Here is a 21315-nt window from a genome sequence, read left to right as displayed (position 1 = left end):
ACAACACACTTGGAAAAGAGCAATACCAAACATTTTAATGTTGGAGCTGGAACACGTAGCACACACGCAGCTGTGTACAGAACAAGTCAGTGAAGAGGATGATAATGCACAGACCAAGGGGCACTGGAGCACAAGGTTCACAGTCAGATCACACGCTGGCAGCACGGGATGCAGAGGGAAGGTGCAGCACTGCTGCACAATACCAGTGGAACACCAGCTGATAGGGCGAGGGGCCTGCGGATGTGCCTATTTCTGCTTGCTCTGCGTGAAAGCCTAGAGGAAGGGACAAACCTTTTAAATATTTAAATACATTTAAATATATATAATTTTAAATACATTTATTAAAAAAAAAAAAGAAAAAAATAACAAATTTTCTGTCCCCTTCACTGGATTTTCACAGCAACTGACCAGCAGATAGGTCGGTACTTCAGCACCCTGACAATGCATTAAATTATAGAAAAGACAGAAGTAACAAAGGAAACCTCTTCCTCCCGTGCAGTACTGTACAGTGCCCCAGCATTCTGTGCCACAAGCACACAAGGCAGCAAAGGAACTGGAGCAGCTCAGGCCCCTGGAGAAATACAGCCCAGGGCCTCACTTCACTCTCCAGCTTTTCAGGTTTCACACCAGCAGGCTTGGTCTGCATCTGCCTTACATGACTTTCATTTCACATCACAAACCAGAAATGGGCAGAAATGCTTCTTTTCAGGGGACTGTGACAGATAATTCTGTTCGTAGCACTAACAATCTGTCCTTCGTGTTAAAAGTAGCAGTACAGTTACAAGAGAGACCTGAGCTTTCTACACCAACTGACTTGGGAAAAGAAACATGCAGGCAGAAAGGTAACTCTACTTACATCTTACATCCTGCTCCATGGAGTGAGAGAGTAAAGAAAGGTCTCACCTTGAGCACCACTCACACCTAAGGTGAATCCAGAAGCAGTACATGGAACAAAGCACGGAGCAGCCAAGCAGCGGCAACATGGAGCAGAAAAGGGCTTCTCTTCAGCGAGAGATCTAAGAATTATGGGTGATAAAGCTACTGACGATGTTTTAAACTGAACTGTAAACCATCCCTTAAGAACAGTTAGAGGATACAGGAATTTTGCAGGACACCTGTGAGACCTGTCACATGGAAGTGATGGACCTGTGTTCTTTGGAAGAGGCTGACGTTTCAACCCCGATTTCCTTCTAGTTAAGTTATTGTATTTGTTACAACTTACCCTTGCTGTTCAGGAGTCACTAGCTGGGAGGCCCAGCAGTATACCCAGAAGCTTAAAAGGCAGTAAAGCACATAGGAATACCCATTTTCTTCCATTATCAGCCCAATACCTAGGCAAATAAGAAACTGATTTGCAGCCCCTGCTCCTGCACGTTCCAGACAGGAGCACTACGCTCCCATCTGCATCAGCACTGCAAGGAGCAATGCTTTGATCTGATGCTTAATGGTGCAAAGAAAACGTCCAAAGCTTTACATGAGAGAGCATCCACAACCTTGCCCCAGCTGGCAGATCTGGTACCCAGATCTACTCCTGGCCTAAGCTGCCCATGCTCCAGGGCACGGGGACCCTCACACTGGATGGAGACAGCAGCTGAACGCTACACTTTATGCACCTCCGAGCAGCTTGGTCTGGACGAGGACAAAATGCCTGCACAGCTATTTCAAGTTACTGACTACTGGACCATGCTTAGTGGCAGGAAGCAGAGAATGTCTCCAGGTAGGACGGTAAGGATACTCTTGGCATGACCATGGGAAGCAGGCTGTCACAGGTTGCTCAGTCTCCTGTAAGCATCAACTTTTTTTTTTTTTTTAAACAAACCAAGTGTAAAATACTGCAAAACACAAGAGCATAGGTGGGAGTCTGCTCTTCACATTGTTATAGTCCGTATGCACAACTATGTACCAACTCTGCAGTGAGAGCAGTAAAGAAATGGGCTCACTGCTGCCCTTCTTCCCAGAGAATGATCTGTTCATATCTTTGCCAATTGCTCTTCACCAGGCACCATCCAGAAGGCCTCACTGCTGAGAATGGAGTCCCATAGCAAGGCCCCACAATCGTGTTTCAAACACAGGCCTGTGCTGGCTGCAGTGGGCATTAGAAGAAGTCACTCTGGGCTATGTGGCCTCTGGTAATGAAGCAGAACTAACAGCCTGTTGCTCCCTGCCTGCAGGAGTCATTTACACTGTCAGAAACTTATGATGCTTTCACACCCAAATGTTTGGAGACAATCTTTTGCTGATTAGGTACACTCATATGCTAAGAGCTATTCCAGGAAGTCCCAAAGCCTGTACTTACAACACAGGTTGTGGCAGGGACTCTCTCAAAGTCTGGGATGACCACCTCTGAAATAAAACAACCATTCAAGTTCAGTCTCCTCACCAGCAACAGCATTCTGGGAGGTCCGTAATGAACACAAACCTGCCACTGGCCCAGCAAGCCCAGGGCTCCTTGCTTCTTCTTTCAGGCTCTTTCTGCTGGGATAAGAGCTGCTGTGCAATTGCTGTGCAGGCTGTTTGAACACAATTTCTAGACATGAAAATATTTCACAGCAGTGTGTAAAATATCCCATTCTATATGAGGAGAAACCAAAGCCTGTGGCAGCAGCCCAGTAGCAGACCTGGAAGTCTGTAGTCCCCCAAGTCCCAGAGCAGCGCCTCGGCCCCATGAGCAGGCTGCCAACCATCCAGCTGGGGCTCAGTTCACAGCAACACAGGAAGATCCTGTTGCCTTTGGAGCAGTTTGTGGAGCATGATCGCAAAAGGCCGTGTGGTTTCAGTCATAAAACACCACGCTCAGGCAAGCACTCAGCATGACGGCAGTTCAGCCAGCACGGAGTCTGAAGGACTTTTCAGGTCTCCCCTCCAACTGCGTCCCTCTGGTATAAAAAAGCACCAAGATAACTGGTGTATCCCAATAAATAAAAAAATACACAAGATCTGATCCCTTGGCACCCCAAAGTTGGACACAAGTAAACAGGCAGGTACCAGTGTCTGTTAGAATCGCAGTGCAAGGTAAGGGATGTGAACAGCCATCAGCTAGGGCATGGGACACTGCCAGGGCAAGGGGAGAGGAACATTAAGGCTGCTCAGCAATAACAGACATATCTGGAACAGTTATTCCTTTACAGCCTCATAAATAAGTGAGCCCATAAAAACAAAGAGCCTCAAGAAAGGACATGCCAAAACCCTGCCATGCAAGCTGTGTTAATTATGATAATAGGCAGATTTTAATAAGCCAGTTCCTGGCTCCCACACTTTCACCTATAAAACATACATATTTCCAAGGGCAGAGGATCTCAAAAATACTTGTCAGCCATCTAATTCTCTAAACCCTAGCGGCACAGAAAGCATGTTAGAGGGTTTGTCACAGCCCATATCCCATTGGATTCTTCTAGTAAAAAGAACAGATGAAAGAACTCCTCTGCAAACCCACATCTAGTTACAGCAGTGAAACAAACGTCTCAGCACAGGTGGTGGCAGTAGAAGAGGAGAGAGCAGGGCAGGCGGAGGAAGATGAAAGCACAGTTAAGTGTTCCTCTGCAAACAATGAGGCCAGGGGAGCTCCTGGATTCCTGGCTACACAGCCCTGGCAGCTGGGGCTGTTCCTCCTCTGGTGCCCAACCAGAAAGTCAGACAACACGGCTGTCCACTCCCAGCATCGGCCAGTCTGGAGGCACACCTGTGCCAAGCACTGGGGTGCAAGAGGTGGAGGGAGCAGGAGCAGCTAGGACTTTATCTCCCGGTCAGGTTTCATGCTGAAGGGCTCCAGCTGCTCACTCTCAGGCAGCATGCTGTTCAGCCTCTCCATCAGCGGGACAGTCTGGTCAATGCCCATCTGAATGCGGCGGAGGATGGCAGACATCTCGTTGACCTTCTGGATCTGCTCTGCATACTTGGCATACTTCTTCTGGCGCTCCTGCATGAAGCTGTAAAGAGTTTCCACTGAGAGGTCCATCTGTTTAAAAACAAGCAGAGGAGCCAGCCATGTTAGGCCAGCTGTTACACAGTCCTTGCAGCACACCACCTCCCCTACATGCGTGTCAGACACCCCGTTGGATCTACTGCCCTGGTACAGGAGCTCCTCTACTGGTGCTCAGCCAGTTTGCCATGAAATGGGATAAATTATAGCCGTACGTGGAGGACACCAATATATAGAACACCTATACACCAATTATTGGATGCACTGGATCATGCATGTTATCCAAACACAGGGAAATCATGGCCTCTGCCCACAGCTGTGTATTTTTGGTAGAGCTTGTTCACTTTCAAGCACTATTCTTTCTTTATTTGCCAGTAGAAATATCACTGGCTTCAGCAGGTTGCTCTGTGACTGAGCCACTGCTGTTATTGCCATCATCAGCTGGAAAACTCCTGTCTTGAGAAAGAACCACAAGAGATTAGTAGTGTCCCTAATTTCCCTGAATCCTAAAAATAAAAGTGTTATGAATGACCCCAGGAGAGACATTAGGTAAATCAGTCATGCAATTAAGCACGGTAAGTACCTAAACACAGCCAGAGCATTACTACAATGACAGGAACTGCAGTGCTATTCCTGCCATTGAACTATGGAGGTAGCTTTTGTAATTCACAGCTCAACTTTCCCTACAGCTAGATTGTAAGCTCCAAGGAGGATTCAGCTGCTAGCACTACACCACACGCACACCAGCCAACTCAGACTGTTCACCACTCTGTGAGATATGCCATACATAAACCTCTCATTCAAGAGCCTGGTATGTAACAGATCTATTCCATTCTCTAAAAGCACACTGAAAACTCAGCTACTTCAACTCGCTAAAGCTGTGTTCAGCAACCCCACTCGCCCCACAGCTGGTATCCCTGAGCTGCAGGCATCCATCTCAGAACCAAGAGAAGAGGAAGAGCTCTCAGCGCAGACAAAAGTGTTATCAGTGCAGTACTACTAAAAATTCCACTGCTGCCTTGGACTGTGTTTAATCAGTGGGTTTAACTGTGAACCTGCAGTGATTTGGGGACGCAAGAGGGAATCGGCAGCAAGGGGAAGAGGTTCAGGGCGCAGTGCAGGGCTGGAGAGGGAGCTGCACTGCTGACAAACATCTCTCTCAGGCCCTGGGGAAGGAGTCAAGGCAAAAAATAGTCAGGCAAAAAACTTTTATTGAGGAACCAAAGCTACAAACAGCATTAAAAGCAAACAGACAAGTTTCCGCTAAATTGTCACGGGGATTAGGAAGACTTTTTTCCTATTACCTCCATCAGAGCTGGATACAGCACCAATTAACCTTTTATATCTTCTACATTTTCTAGTGTTCTCAGGCTGAATTCTTCCTCCTTGCCTCTGTGCCTTCCTGTGAATTCCTCCCTCCACACTTCCATGCATGGAAAAACATAAACCCAGCATGGGGTCCATTTCCAAATGGAGTGGAAACAATTTAAGCCTACATAGAGCTTTCTTTTAAAATCCTAGCTTAATAATTTAGTAACTTGGCACTAGCTCTGTAAATCAGAGCGTGTAAAAGCAGACCACCAGGTCAGCACAGGCTGGAAGTAAATCCAATCCAGTACCTAAAAATGTCCTACCTAACAAGAGCCAATGCAAAGCAGCAGCTAGCGCGGAGCAGCAGCCAGCTGAACAACAGCATGGGGATAGGAGCAGAAACCTCCCTTGCTTCAAAAGCCTTCCACTTCAGGCACTGCCCTCTATGCAAGGGCAAAGCAGGCATCCATCCAGCTCTAGAATAACAAAGCCCCCTTTCTCACCTCTAGCAATTTCATTTGGGGACTTTTAGGCTCCTCATGTAAATCCCAGTGATGTCCACTTGCAGAGGGGAGCATGGAGAGAAGTTGGGGGGGGAACGACATAGAAAGAAGAAAAGCAGAGTAACCTTCCAACCTACTTCTGGACGCGTTCACAGCAGTTCTATAAAAGCTGCCTCACAAAATAGAGAAAGGCTGGAAGTGAGCATTTCCTATGGTTTCCCTACACCTAGTGTTACAGTTTATCTGCTGTGAGAGGCCATGGCAACTGCAAAGCCTGTGACACTGCAAGAAAGTCTGAAGTTGAGTAATCATGAAGAAAGGCTAAGTTATACCCAGGCTGAACTTGGTCTTTTTAAATAGTGAAAGAAAAAATGTGGTGCGCTAACTCTTGCATCTAAATGCCAGTGGCTCTTTGCAGCCCTTCTCACAGCAGGCATAAAAACACATCAGCATTCTTGGTGCCTCCTGCTGGAACCTTGTGCTGTCACCTCTCTCGTGCACACAGTGCTGCTTCCCATCTCCTTAATTCCATATGGTGGCGATAAAAAGCACCTGGAGAGAGGTAGCTGAGGCAGGAACCTATTCCCAGTCCACACTCTCCAAGACGCATCCCAGGGGCAAGGTGAAGGAGTTGCCTTCTCCAAGCTCACCCCCCATCTCTCATGGCCCAGACCTGAGGCCCTGCTGCAGGTGTGACAGGCAGGCCCAGGTCCCCATCTCCTTGCCCACCCCAGGCTCAGCAGTGCTCTGGGAAGGCCAGCAGCTCGCAGTCTAATATGCACGCTACACAATTTTTGCACAGCCAGTGACACTTTGTAACATAAAAAGATCCAAACCTTAAACCTGTGTCTCATCCAAGGACAGTTGCAGCAACACACTCATTTACGTCTAAGCCTCACATCTTAAATTTGAGATGCTATCTACTGGGTTTTTCCTTCAAATGAAAACAGACCCACAATCACTTCCAACATCACTGGAGATGGATGATTCCCCGGTCAGAGGCCTCAACTGCAGTCCCTCCCAGAGGGGCACCATTCACACTGAGGCCAGGAAGGGCTCAGAGACCGTGCTACAACAGACCTGTTTGTAGCACACTGCTGCAACAAGAGCCAGTTGAGGGTACTTTCAGACATCTTGCAAACCACAAATTCTTGCATTTATTTTAGAAATTCTTCTTGGCCCACACTGCTAAGCAGAATAAAGATATGAATTTGAGTACACAATAGACCGCACTGGGCATCAATCAGTTCTATTTCAGAGATGATGTCGAGAACAAAACCGTGCCCTGTGTGCACCTCTTACCTAGCGTGGTTTCATATTGACCCTGTCATGGATATTCAGTATTGCCATTTTAACTGTCTCTAACACCAACTTTTTGTAACATTAACAAAAACACCATGACCCAGTGAGCACCGCCACAGGAATCCACTTACTTCAGTAAATCTTCTGCAGCTAAATATGAAGCAGGTCTATTAGCATTACTGTAGACACACCTCAGATCTGGATGTTACAGATGTATACTACCTGCTGTGGGAGGCCTTGGGTTTCCTCTCAGAACGGAAGAGAATTAGGAATTGAAAAGAATCAGAAGGTCCATTCTCGAAATGAGCTTTTCCACCTTTATGTAAGCCCCTTCTTGCCTGTTGTGCCATTGTACAGGATAAGTCTGTTGCTACCCTGCATGCTGACCTGCACAGCCCACATTCCAGCTCAAGTCATCTCTGCTTGAGAGCTACCAGCACCCCTCTGCTATCTGTCTGACCCCCAGACATGAACTGTGGCTACTACTGCTAACCACTGCTATAAAAAAAGTCACAGAATCACAGGAGTTGGAAGAGATCTCTCTCTGGAGATCATGTAGTCCAACTCCATCCTAAAGCAGGATACCTACAGGTATCCTGTATACCTACAGGATAGGAAAGCATTTGTATTGCATCCAAACCACAAAAGGCAGAAAAGTCCAGCACATCTCAGGGTCATGGAGGTGGCATGAGATTAGACTTGCCCTGTCTGTGGGCCACAGTCAGGACTATACTGCCTTCGTGATCGCGTCTCCAACAGCATTGCTACAGTTGTGTATTCTGGTGGGCAAAGAAGCAGCTGAGAGGTGCCATACGCAGGCACAAGATAAAGACCATCTGATACTTGGTGAGGCTGAACGATTATCTTGAGTGTTGACCTGCAGCTGGAAAACACTTAGGTGATGGTCTGCAGAGTTAGTGTTCCTGGCTCTGGAGCGCAGCTTCCCACCTGAGGTCTGGGCTGCCTTTTACCAGCAACATCCAGAAGACCTCAAACTATTGCTCCACAGGCTCCAATGAGAGATTGAGAGGAACTAGAGCAACAAGTGGTGGGAGGTGCTTGCTTGCAGGAGGGAGCACTGCTGTGGGCCTCGTCTATGAACACGCACAGTGTAGTAGTCCTGTTAAGGGTACTGCAGCTGTGCCTCAAAGACTTCACGGTGCTTTATTATGTGAGGGGGCTCATCACCACAGTCACAGCCCTGTATGGCCCAGAGATCCACTGACAGCAGGTCCACTGGGATGCCAGTACTGCAGGAGGACAGCCCTGAAGCCGCCCCCAGCCCCACCGCCTCCCATCAGGGGCCTCCTGCCTCTGGCCCAGGCTGCTCTGCCAGCCCTGCAGACCTCAACACTGAGGAGCTCCACAGCATCCTTAGCATGGATCCAGATCTGAGTCTGCATTTAATTAGCTGTTCCTAGAGAAAAGAAAAATCTGTATCTGTTACAGACTGATTCGTTGCTTAAGTGATAACTTGCACAGCTCTTATTTCAGGCATCCTAATAATTCTTCTACAAAACACAGCATTCAATTTCCTCATTTCACACTGGTGTCTTACTGCTCACTCAAGAGATTGCTAACTTGCAAATGTTATTTACCATTATTGGCTTATTTTATTACATATCTCAGTTCTGTATTTTCAGTATGTCAGAATGAATAGTTAGAAGCAAGTTGTTTTTCCTATGAAGAAGCAGCTTCAGTTTGAAAGATGTCTCATGAATGATTACCAGACATTTCTAAAAAAAACAATACTGTTGTTGTTTTAGAAAGAAAAAGTGCTATCTAAAGTTGACATGGTTACATTTTCAAGCCATCTGACCTACTGGTATTATTTACAGCTCCGCATTTGGGATCCAATAGCTGTGGCTCCTCTTTTCCGTATGTACTACAGAAAGTCTTTAAAAATTATCCAAAAGGGGATGCCAATCTTTGCCACATTTAATTAGATACACTATCAGAAAAGTAGTATTCTCTTCTAGAAAACACTAAGAAAGAGCTCCCAATTCTGTTATTAGAGAACGCAACGGAGCTGAGTTTTAACCATTTCCTGCAGCTTGTAAAGTGTTTGGGTTTCTTTTTTTTTCATTTGTTTTTTATGCCAAGGGATCTGCAGATAAGGATGGGCTCAAGCACCATGCTACACTTTGCAGTAGACCAGCACATCCCCAGCCCTACCTTCCATGTGCTTTGCAGATGGCTTGTACATGTGCACAAAGGCTAAAGTGTGAGATATGCAGAGGCACAGGCCTAGTAGCCAGGAATCAGGGATTTCTGGGCATATGACAGATGAAGGTTTTCCTCTTTCCTTGCCAAACACAGTTCTCACAGTTTTCCAAATCAACTTCTCATCAGGAACTCTCAAGTACCTATTAGCTTTAACAGCGTTAGGCATTAATAATCCAAAAGACTTTTGAAAGATGTTTTTGAACCTCTATACCAGCTCTTTCATATTCAAACTGAACATGAAATGAGTCAGTAACATCCCAGTGATGATGGGAAGCGGAGGATCTATTCCTTCATTCTCAGAAGAGTCACCTTTAAGAATGGCTCCATCATACATTCCCCCAATGAAGCTCATGTTCAAAAATTTTTCTAGAGATTACAACATTTCACAGTAAATCTTCAGCTTCAGAAAAGCCTCAAGGAAATGCTGGACACCGTGAATCATTTTCATAACAAGTTCTTCTGAGGCTATAAGACTACTGTTCAAAGCATGATAAAGAGTGTACACCATCACCAAGGATCAACAGTTCAGACAAAAGTTCAGTGAGCGGGGCCCAGGGTGAAGTTGGCTGGGGTCATTGCGGGTATAGTGCAGGACCCAGCACTTAGTCTTGTTGAACTTCATCCCAGTGGCCTCAGGCCAGCAATGCAACCTGTCTCGATTGCTCTGTAGGGCCTTCCTACCCTCAGGCAGATCAGCACTTCCTCTCAGCTTGGCATCATCCGCAAGCTTATTGAGGGTGCACTCAATCCCCTCATCCAGGTCATCAGTAAAGATATTAAACAGGACAGACCCCAGTACTGACCCCTGAAGAACACCATTTGTGACCAGTCTCCAGCTGCATTTAACTCCATTCACCACCACTCTCTGGGCCCGGACCTCCAGCCAGCTCTTTACCCAGTAAAGAGTGTATCTGTCCAAGCCATGGGCTGCCAGTTTCTCCAGGACAATACCGTGGGAGACTGTGTCAAAGGCTTTGCTGAAGTCTAGGTAAACTACATCAGCAGCCCTTCCCTTATCCACCAGGTGGTTCACTCGATCTTAGAAGGAGATCAGGTTGGTTAAGCAGGACCTGCCCTTCACGAACTCACCCATGTGAAGTGCACTAAGCCTCAGGTTTCAGGAAAGGGTGAGATTTCTATTTCCCTGTTCATGTCTACAGATTGATCCCTAGAACACATCAATCAAAAGTGAGAAGGCATTTGAAAATTTACACTGACACAGTAGGAAAACTTTTAAATCAAAAGTAAGTAAATTGTCTGCAGTTTCCACGTAGCTTGGCTGGGGCATAATCAGTAATTAAACTTTATGGACTGGGTTACACAAAAGGAAAGGTTACAACCCAAGAATCTTTTCTGACCTTAAAATTCTCACTTTAAAATTCCTTACCATATACTGCTGCTATGTTGATTTGCTGTACAAATACCTGAGTATCTTCTTCAGCTGAAATTCATCTGATCTGAGATTTCATCTTCTGGACAATTTGCTAGTCCCAGCAATTACTCCTCAGATAGACTACTGCCACTTTTAGTAAATAAATCTTGTTTCTTGTCCACTATACCACAATTTGGCATAGTTCATACACTTGATTACAGGATATTCTGCTATACTATAATTCAGTATTTTAAATAGGCTTGCAGAGGTTGATAAAGCATCCGGTCAGGAACAACGCCTACAAGAATTAATTACTAATAAATGCTGTGTTTCTTATCTCCAGAGTAGTGTTGAAATAATAGCTAATAATCTTCTCATACACAAACATTCATGCCCCAATGGCAAATAGGCACAAAGGAAACCCTACCCCTCACATAAAGAAAGATGGATTATTAGTGCAGATTACCTGCACTAAGGCTTTGCAATATTTTCAACATGAAGTTATTTTTGCAGATCAGGATGCGAATCACAGGGCTGCTAACACAAGGTCAAACCTGCTCTACCAACCTACCACCTAGCATCTTTAAGTCAACAGTACAACACCAAATATTTGCAGATGCTACTGGCTAACCTGTCTATAACGAATGTCAAACTGCTGAACTGTTCGTTAGCTAGCACTCCAGGAAAAAAAAACAAGATCTAATTCTCGCTCAGGGGTAGAGTTGACATCTCAAAAGTTTCAATGCACATTGAAACAGGAAGTAACTGTTAAAACCAGTCTGTAAAGGGACCCTTTCTGTATCCAAGAGAATCCAGCAGGGAGGAAGTAAAGCATCTTCAGCTTAAGTTAAATCCAAACTTAATTAGGAAAAGAAATGGTACTATTTTTGGTGTTCACTTTACTAAGCCAAGTAAAACATTTCCAGTTTCTACGCAGAGGTTCCCCAGTCCCCACGCATCCTTATATCACTCCTGCTGTACTATGAACTCTATTTTATGCTGCCAAATGAGATCGTATCACAGGAATACCTTGCATGATACACCCCCAGGCTGGCATTTGCATACTTCCTCTCACAAATCTGTTCCATGCACAAATTCAGCATCAAGACTAACTCTGGAATGAACTTCAATACCTCTTCTTCCTATTTGAAACTCTGAAATGTTTTTTGTTTTTTTTCCTACCTGGGGAAATAAGGCTTGAATAAGAAACCCAATCTTCTAGTTTAGGCAGGTGTGAGAAGAAACTGCATTCTACTCCTTTTGGTATTCTATAATCCTAAACTGCAGGCACTAATACTGATGAAAGCATCAATACAGGACTTAGCGCATCAGACTTCTGATCTTCACTGCCAGTCTCTTAAAGCACTGCATTTCTGTAGTAACACATATCTTTCTGTCTGCGAGATGCTTGGTTAAGTTCAACTTAACCAAGGTGGAAAGGATTTCAGTTTGCAACTTTTCCCAAACAGCCACAAGAAAGCAAAGCACAAGAGAAAGGAGCAAAATGGAAATGATTTCATACGCATATTCAGGGAATGAGGGACCGGTCCGTTTAATGAAACAAATGAAGCTGTGTATGTTAACACAACAGATTTCAATGTCATAACCACTTGATCACTTCACAAAGTTCTCATACAACACAGCACTGGCCATCTGCCTGCGGCACACACAGCAAGATGTTTGTTCTATATATTGAAATAACAACTGCAAAGCTTTTTCAAAAGCAATTTCCCATTTTGCTGTTGCCTGGTTAGGACATCATCACACCACTGGGGAATTCTAGCTAAAAGTGCACTAGGCTGGAGAAAGAAAACCAAGATCAGCTAAAGGGCATGAAGGTTTCCATCTTAACAGCGCTGCACAGTTAGTTTTGCATAATGGTGTCTGTTCCATTAAAATTCCAGTGTTTATAAATAAGACTTCATCAAATGAGAAGGGAGAAAAAAGAGCCTGATAGACTGCCACAGACTTCAATCTCATAATTTCTGGATGCCAAAGATTATATTTAATGTACTGGTTTCTTCACAAAGCACTGTGTTCCCTAGAACAGCTTTTATAAAAACCACGGCAGCACGGCATTAAACCCCCACGAAATTACAAGTGACATTTCAACCGGTCCACATTTCAAGAACGTTATATCCCAAGGAACTCTTATCCTTTTTTCCCTGGATTTTGGCCACTGCTTAAGTCTGCGAACCAGAAGGCTCAATTCTGCTTGAAAGTTAACAAGGCATTATCTGAGAAGTCTTTGTAGTACAGAGTCCTAGAATATCCTGAGATGAAAAGGATCCACAAAGATCACTAAGTCCAACTCCTAGCTCCACGCGTGACCACTCAAAATCCAAATCCTATGTCTGAGAGTTTTGTCTAAATACTCCTCGAATGCTGGCAGCTTGGGGCCAAAACGACTACCTTGGGCAGCCTGTTCCAGGGCCCAGCCACTCTGTGGTGCAGACCCTGTCCCTAACCCCCAGCTGCCCCTCCCCTGACACAGCTCCATGCCGTTCCCTCGGGCCCTGTCGCTGTCACACAGAGCAGAGCTCAGCGCTGCTCCTCCGCTCCCTGTGAGGAGCTGCAGCCGCCATCAGGCCTCCCCTCAGCTCCTCTGCTCTGGGCTGAGCAAATTAAGGGACTCAGCTGCTCCTCATACATCCTGACCTCAGACCCTCCACCATCTTCACAGCCCTCCTTTTAGAAGCCCTGTAGTAGCTTTATGTACTTTTTATGTTGCAGCACCCAAACCTGCACACAGTGCTTAAGATGAGGCTGCACCAGGCAGAGTGGAGTGGGACAATCTCTCCCATCACCTGGCTGGCAGTGCTGGGCCTGATGCATCCCATGGCACAGATGGACTTCTTGGCTATTCAGATGCAATTTGCCATCAACAGAACCTCACTGTGTGTTCTGTCAAGAGTAAACATCTCCCCTTTCGCTTTTACCAGGCTTCATTTAACTCACTTGCTTTCAGTCCTCTGAGTCCTCCCCTTAAATGGGATGAGAGGTAACTCACGTTCTGAGTCATATGAGCACACTGACCTTTAAGAACAGGTCTTGGATGTTTGGACTTGCTGAGGTCATTCATGTTTTGTTGGCGTAATTCACTTTAGTGAGGTGTCATTCTCAAAGCATATCTGCTGAAAACAGGCTTTGGTTTTGGAAACTCAATTGATACCTGCATGGAAACCATAACTACAGCCAGTAACAGTAAATATCTTGCACTCAGGAGAATGTTAGGATACAGCAGAAACAACGCCCAAAGCAAGGACAAAAAGCTAACAAAAACTACCTCCCACAAAACTGCCCCAACATTTCAGTGCATCCCCCTATGAGACACTCATCAATTGTGATGGAGCACTGCAGGGTTTGTGTCCTTCTGCTCATACAAGATACTTCTGCTAAGTGAGGAACAAGCCACATGCGAATGCAGCAGATATGCATGCCAGGTCCTGTTGCTGCTGTGGTTAATGGCATACTGTGCTGCTTCAACCTAGTTCCTTGCCATGCAATGTTTTATCAGTCTCCGATTCCTACAGCAGTAGAGCTACAGATACAACACATCAGTATTTGCTCTTAGGGAAAAGTATAAGAGCCCTCCAGCAATCCAGCTTCAAACGCATTTTATGCATGCTTTATCATGTAGCTACACTTGCCTTTAAGGGTACATAGGATACTTTGAGCAGTATGTTGGCAAAGGGGGCATAAGAAGCTAATAATAAATGCCAATGGTGTTTTTATTTCAAAGTATCTTTGAAAGGAACTTAGATGGCCTTTTAGTTTCCATTTTGCTTTCACAGAAAGAAGTTCAGCTTAATTTTTCAAATATGACAAGTTTTGGATAGTCAGTTTATGATATTTTGAAAGATGTCATCTTTAACAAGCTTAGCAACTAGCGCACAGAAAATCATCTTTAAGATATTGAAACAAAAAAGTTTTGAGTATACAAAATCATGGCACCTTTCTGAACATTAAGCTGTTCCCCAGCATTTACTTATTTGTTCCTCAATCCCTGTTATTCCCTATCAGATGATTACCAGATTCTCTCCCTACCATCCAGATCAAATACTCTGCAGGTAATCATTCTCCTTGCTTCACTTGTTTTCTTCCCACGGGCACACCTAGCATTTAGTGCTGGTCAATATTCACCTCCAAACTGATCTTGGCAGAAGTCTCCCATTTTACAGACCACAAAACTGAAGCAGGCTCCTGGTGAAGGAAGCACCCCCTGATCTCAAGCCTAGAAGTAGCTGGAGTTGCTCCAAGTTTTGTAGTAGTTCTAACACAGACCCACAGCACCGTCATGGCAGAAGTGGGATGCAGCAGGACCTCCTGGCTACAGTAGGGACTTTTTTGCCTGAACCATCATGTTCTGCATAAGTTGAGTCTACACAAGTTCAACATACCACCAGCAGACAAGTAAGATTCCATTTCCAGTCCCACCTGAACAGTCTGCCCCAGAAGTCAATAATGCAGTGATCAATCTGACATGCTAAGGATATTCATCCTACAAAATACCAAAGAGTAGACATGCTGCCCAGAAAAACAAAAACAACAACAACAAAAAAACTACACATTGGCTTTTTTTCCCCAGAATTGACAAATTTTATCAGATGCCATAACCCTGAATTAACACACGTATAAGACCCAATCTGCTGTTCTGTTGTCCTTGTTCAGGGAAAAAAATAGAAGGAATTCTAAATATTTCAATGGTTCTGGAATTAATGCAGTATTGCAACAGATGGTGAGGCAGTTGCCAAAACTTAATACGAAACATAATATTTAATGCATACTGGTTCTTTTATCCTAAGATACAAACACTTTTTTTTTCCACTTCTGAATAAAGACAAAGCCCATCATGATATACTCAAACCATTCTGAAACCAGACAGTTGGGGCAACAGTACTTAATGGTTAACTGCTGAAGATGGGCAGATGAGCAGTTGAGTCAATTGCTTTCAATCATGTCTTTAATTCTTTCCCCAAGGAAATGCTTGGGTAGTTATCATTTGAAAAAGATCAACCTGGAAAGCACACAGGTTCTATGTTTCAGAGCTCTAGCCAACATTCTGCAAACTGGCTAACCCAGGAAATGAGATGTAGAGCAACACTAGACTGTTTTGGTCCCCAGAGCAAAGAAACACACCAATGGGCCAACTTAGATCTGCATTAACAACTGACATGTGAGGTTTTTGTTTTCTTTAGATTATTCTCTTTTCAATTAAGAATCATTTTAATTTAGATTGTGTGCTGATTTACAAACCACTGCAGTCAATTATGAATTATCAAGGGCCAATAAATTTACATCAGTACTTATGAGTTTTGCCAGAAATTGGGAAACTTTTTTCCAGACACATAGTAAGCACAAGATACTTACCCTGAGACATTCTGTCAAGGGAAAACTAAAATCTAGCTGCAGCTTGTATGACTGCAGCACATGGTACAGTAGGGCTACAGCTACACTGAATAAAAACAGTTAAAGTCTGAGAAGTGAACAGACCTCAGATAAATGGCAGGAATCAGGGATTAAAGCTCAATATTTTGTAGTAAAATTAAGAGCATAATTCACCAGAAAAGTCTGTTCTATGAGGAAAAAACACAATTCAACACTTTCCCTTTTTTTTTTCCTCTGTAACATGGAAATAATGACTACTAAAGAGAGAATATAAGAGTTTTCTCTATAGCTCAGGCATACATTATGCTTTTCACAATGCTTTTATTCTCTTTCATTTTTACTCCTTACCAACAGTCAAAAAATTGTCTACGTTGCAAAGTGAAATCATTGCTGACAAATGGTCACAGACAAATGTGATTTCCTATGTCTACACTTGTAACAAGAGACATACCCTGTTCTAGTTCAGCTGCACCCTTTGTTGTAACAACTGTCAGCACTGGTTCAATTTAATGCACTAAAGAGAGTCCAAACAATTTGGAAAGAATGATTTAAGTGGAGTGGGTCCCACCCGGCTCCTTCAGAACACACATGCAGAACAGCCAATGCAAGAAAAACATTTAAAAATTATTAGGTTATCTAACAGTAAAAACCCATCAGATCTGGCAGTGGGATTCAAAGCATCTGAAGTTACTTAAGTGTCATGACCAAAAAAAACCCCAGAAAAAAGCCAACAAACCAAAAACATGACTTGTCAGTTTCCCAAGTTAGATTCACCCATTTCTCCAGCACTCTGTGACAGAGGAGTCTATGATAAAGAGTGCAGTAACAAAATCAGTATCACATATCATCAGAATTCTTATAAACTGTAAGAAAATAACATCATTGGTAATTTGAAAGGCAGTCTGTAACTTCTCTGTAGAAGGTAAATCCAAGTAATGCAGATCGCATTGGTGGAGCCTACCACAACTTTAAATCATGTTGACAGTCACTCTCTAATAGCCAAAAGAATTATAGTCTGCTGGATTAATGCTGTACACTGTCATTAGGCTGGCAATTAAATCCCATTTCTGAGATTGTGTGATCTGAGTTACCAACATCTGCAAATATCTCTACATCTTGTGTAACAGCTGGCCACAGATCATGATACACCAAAGGAAAAAGGCCTTTCTAATGGCTCCCACGTTATTTTGGACTTAAAACTTCATGACGACAGCAGCTTCTCAAAACACCCCATTAATCAAATTTATTATCCAGTTTGTCATGTGAGATTTCTTAACTCTAAACCAATATAGCAATAAAGAATCAAGGTCATTGTTTATCGTACATGAATAAAAATTAACCACCTGTTCAAAGTTTTACCTTTTGACACTGAATGGTATTTGGTCTCAGAGACTTTTGACATCTGTAACATTTTCCAGTTTTGTGAACATGTGAGAAACCACTCTCAAAGAGCACCTCCACTCACAACAGTCTGTCTTAATTTTAAAAAAATCAACAGCCATTCTACTTCCAACATCAGTAGCTACACACAATGAGATGGGCAATTCAATTACAGGATGCTCACACAAGGCATTAATTTCCTTCCCAATAGTACCATTGAATAGTTAAGCAGATCGCTGATTTCCAAGAGATCATTTAGTGACAAGAACAGCAGTACAACATGATCTTTAACAGCCATACAGAACAGAGAAGAGACACTCTGAAAACAAAGATGTGGCTCTACAAATCCATTGAAGAAGGAAAGAAATGTCACCTGCAATCACAGTTACACTAGGCACTCCTTTCCTTAGAGCTTAACCATGAGGCCTAATAAAATGCTAAGCATGGAGATCTAAATAAGGAACAATACTTTGAAAAATTCTGATCCTTTACTGCTTAAACAATCGCTTGTAGTTCTTGCAATAACAAAGGAACGTAAAATGTTGGCAGCCAAAAATGACAGAGCACAACCAATAAATACACCACGTGAAAACCTAAAATAAGGTAGTCAAGGGACTTTGTTTGAAATGCAAGAAGAGTTTCTCCAGAGTGTTTTCTCTGAGGCAGACTGCCTCAAGCAACTACAGATCACTCACAGAAAGCACTGGCACTCACAGCTCACTAGGGACTAGGGACATGCAGAGGCCCAGGCCCTCCCTCCCAAAGCACAACGGGCAGTACCTCTTTGATGCGCTTCACCAAAGCATTCTGGTCAAAGGCAACAGCCTCTGCGCACTGGTGAAGATGATCCTGGTATCGGAGACACAGCTGCAGCACTTGATGTGGATCCAGCTTCTCCAGCTTGGTGTTGGTTGGAGATGTCTGCCCGCTGAGGAGTCCTGCAAAGCAAGGGGAGCAGTGGAGTTAACTCAGCTGTTTATATCACCAGCCCATCTGCAGGCAGAAGCAGAACAGCACATCCAGAATAAACACTTTTAAAGAAATAATTAAAAGCTAATTCAGGCTGCAAGGCTACTGAATGGACTTCAGCAACACAAAGGTCCAGGGGATGCTAGAAGTGGGAAGGATGTGGATTTTTGGATGTTTAGGTTTCATAGCAGTGTGAAGAAACAGTTTGCCATACAGCGTAGCGCTCCTTGACACAGCTTAAATACAGAATCTAAATGTAGCACCACAAGGCACAACAGCTTGGTTTACACTGGTAAGCTGCATGAAGCAAGCCCTGTTTCTTCTTTGCCACAAACCTTTCTGAACTCCAAAATTGGCCCTCATTCTCATTTAAATGTGCCAGAGAGAGAAGAAATTCAGTTCTGTACTCTCCTAAGGGCATGAGACTCAAACAAATTTCTAAAAACCATTAAAAATTCACTGGTTATCCAAAGCAAAGCTGAATAAGAAAGGTCCCCACTAAGTTAAGTGGGATAAAATGTCCAGGCTTTGCCTACCTTGACTTTTGGAAGCTTCAGGATCCTTTCATGATGAAATAAAGATTTTTCTTTACAATCTCAAAGACTAGCTGCATACATTTAAACTTTTAATGAAATTAAGATCCCTACCTACTCGCATGACTTCAGGTTTCACAAAATGTTCACAAAACAAACAAACATAAAAGAAATGGCATGAGACTTAAAAGTGGCCCAGAGAAACAAATGGCAAAATCGTTTAGAGAATTTCTCCTGCCCATTCTTTGCTGCTTGCATAGTGCAACTTGAGAACCTTTGCTGAGCCCAATCATACATGCATCACACTGTCAATTTTCTGCACAGCCTCTGGAAAAAGTGATGTTAAATTCTAAGGCCAACCTTTCTTTTTTTTTTTTTCCTTACATCTATATGATTTCTATTTCCTTTATTTATTTTCATTTCATTTTGCTCCAGCATTAGCAGAACATTTTCCTAGCTGGGACACCATCTGTGACAAGCAGCACACACACATGCAATCTGCTTTTTCCAACACATCCGTCAGGGTACATAAGTTGAATTCAGCAACTGCACGCACATGTCCTTTGGGGCTCTCCATTTACTGACAGGAAAGGACATTAAAACAGCAAATGCAAGAAAGTATCACACCAAGCAATTAAAAGAAGTAATAAATGCAGGTTAACTGGATTGGAAAAGTTTTTCTAAGAACGTACCTCGCTGGGAAATGGAAATTATTTGAATGGCCCCCGTGCATACTGGAAGCTACAAACAAGTTGTGACATCAAGTTCTAGCCAAAAGACTCACAAACAAGATAGAAAGAAAGGCTGAAGTACCTTATGAATTTGAGAAAGTTAAACCTCTTCAAAAACATTTCCAGACAGAAACGAAAACAGAACTAGGACAGCAATCTCATCAAACATGATGCAGTGGGTCAACAGTCAACATTGTATCCTCTCAGGACGCTCTCAATTTCCCTTTACACAAACCCTTTCTTTTCCTCATCTTCAGAAGAAAAAAAAAAGATAGTTTTGTTTTACGGACTTGTTGCCCACTACATCAGCACCACCTGAGTCAAGAGGTCAGGAGAAGAAATACAGTTATGTGTTTGGTCTCAACACTCAGAATTAACCAAAGCATTTTATGTTCTGTAAAGAGCCACCTCCAACAAAATCCTGTGTCCAGCAGTGTCAATTGCAAATCTTTCAAGACTGCTCTCAGATGAAGTGCAACACTCTAATGAGCGCAAAGCAGAAATTAGATTTTCCTTTTTAAATGTATACATGACATGTTTAAGGATTCCATCAGTTTGTTAGTTCTGATCCTCCATACATTTAAGTTATCTGAACATTTGTCCTGACAACATGGTCAACTTTCACTATGCTGAAGGTTCACAAAATAATGAAGAGTTCACCATACACCCAAGGCAGTTACCCTGTTTCCTTGATGATTTAAAAACATGATGCTACCAACTAACTAATTTTCTTTGGTTACTAACTTCTCATCAACTTCAAGAGGAGTAAAGAAAATTATTCTCCATTTAACAGTTTTAATCAAAATGAAGCGTGCATGTGGGCTAAGCTGCTTTTAAGAGTTTTAAGGAAGAATAGGCCAAGGACAGTAAAATGAGCTACAAAGGACTATGGTACCTAAACATACAGTATGTACTTACAAGTATGTACAGTTTACATAATGCTAAAAGCAAAATGAATAAACTGCAAGGAGCCTCTGACTCATCATCCAACAAAACATGAGCTCAAGTAAACGCAGACATTCAAGCTGGAATACCTTCTTAAGAAGGCAGAAGTTCAAATAAATAACATACATTGTTCAAAGATAGAGGATGGTATTATTTGGCGTAATGCAGCAGGCTGAAGCCAAGGCAATTAGCTTCTCTCCAGATCTCTGGGCTCGTGCTGCCAATGTCAAAGAACAATTTAGCTCAGAGTTTCAATTTATAGGGAAAGAAAAATTAGAGTAAGCAACAAAAAGGCCATGCACCTTTCTATCTGGCAAAAAAACCCTCTCAACAAAAATCCGTCTCCCGTCTTGTTCAAATTGACTACTTGCACAACCCACACAGTAAATATTAACGTTTCATTAATTCACAGCTATTTATTTTTCAGCAAGTCAGTAGCTTTACTCCAAAAGAGCAGATGGCAGCAGTAAGTCATCTTGATACATCCTGGAAGAGACTGAAAACAGTTAAGATAGTTGGGGAGCCCAGGAGGAACTGAAGGATCTGGTGCTGCAACCTGCTTCTCCACATCTCTTCCCTTCATCCTCTCCTCATAAGCAGGCAGCAGTGATCCTAGAAGGCTATCATGCACTGTTCACAAGCTCTGCCCTACAGGACAGTAGAGCAGCACAGTGCCCTACAACCACAAAAATCTTAAGATTGGTAGGAAAAAAACAAACAAACAAGAGACATGGAG

At 43.3% G+C, this 21315-nt stretch overlaps 1 protein-coding gene across 6 annotated transcripts in view; it reads right to left on the bottom strand.

Annotated features, from left to right (window-relative positions):
- Nucleotides 1-9: 9 nt before the first annotated feature.
- BORCS5 (BLOC-1 related complex subunit 5) overlaps nt 10-21315 on the bottom strand; it is a 62104-nt gene continuing 40798 nt past the window's right edge. For 4 of the 6 annotated variants that reach the window (XM_040701033.2, XM_015290581.4, XM_015290585.4 and 1 more), the window contains exons 3-4: nt 18182-18339; nt 10-3955 (exon numbers count right to left, since the gene is read on the bottom strand). In XM_040701033.2, coding sequence (XP_040556967.1) covers nt 3725-3955; nt 18182-18339 — 389 coding nt within the window. In that variant the 3' untranslated portion in view covers nt 10-3724. The remainder of the gene's footprint in view (nt 3956-18181; nt 18340-21315) is intronic. The other 2 variants (XR_005860046.2, XR_003075299.3) reach the window with 2 other exon arrangements.

The sequence above is a fragment of the Gallus gallus genome, chromosome 1, assembly GCF_016699485.2.
Source record: "Gallus gallus isolate bGalGal1 chromosome 1, bGalGal1.mat.broiler.GRCg7b, whole genome shotgun sequence".
Classification (NCBI taxonomy): domain Eukaryota; kingdom Metazoa; phylum Chordata; class Aves; order Galliformes; family Phasianidae; genus Gallus; species Gallus gallus.
This window is presented reverse-complemented; position numbering and strand designations above follow the sequence as displayed.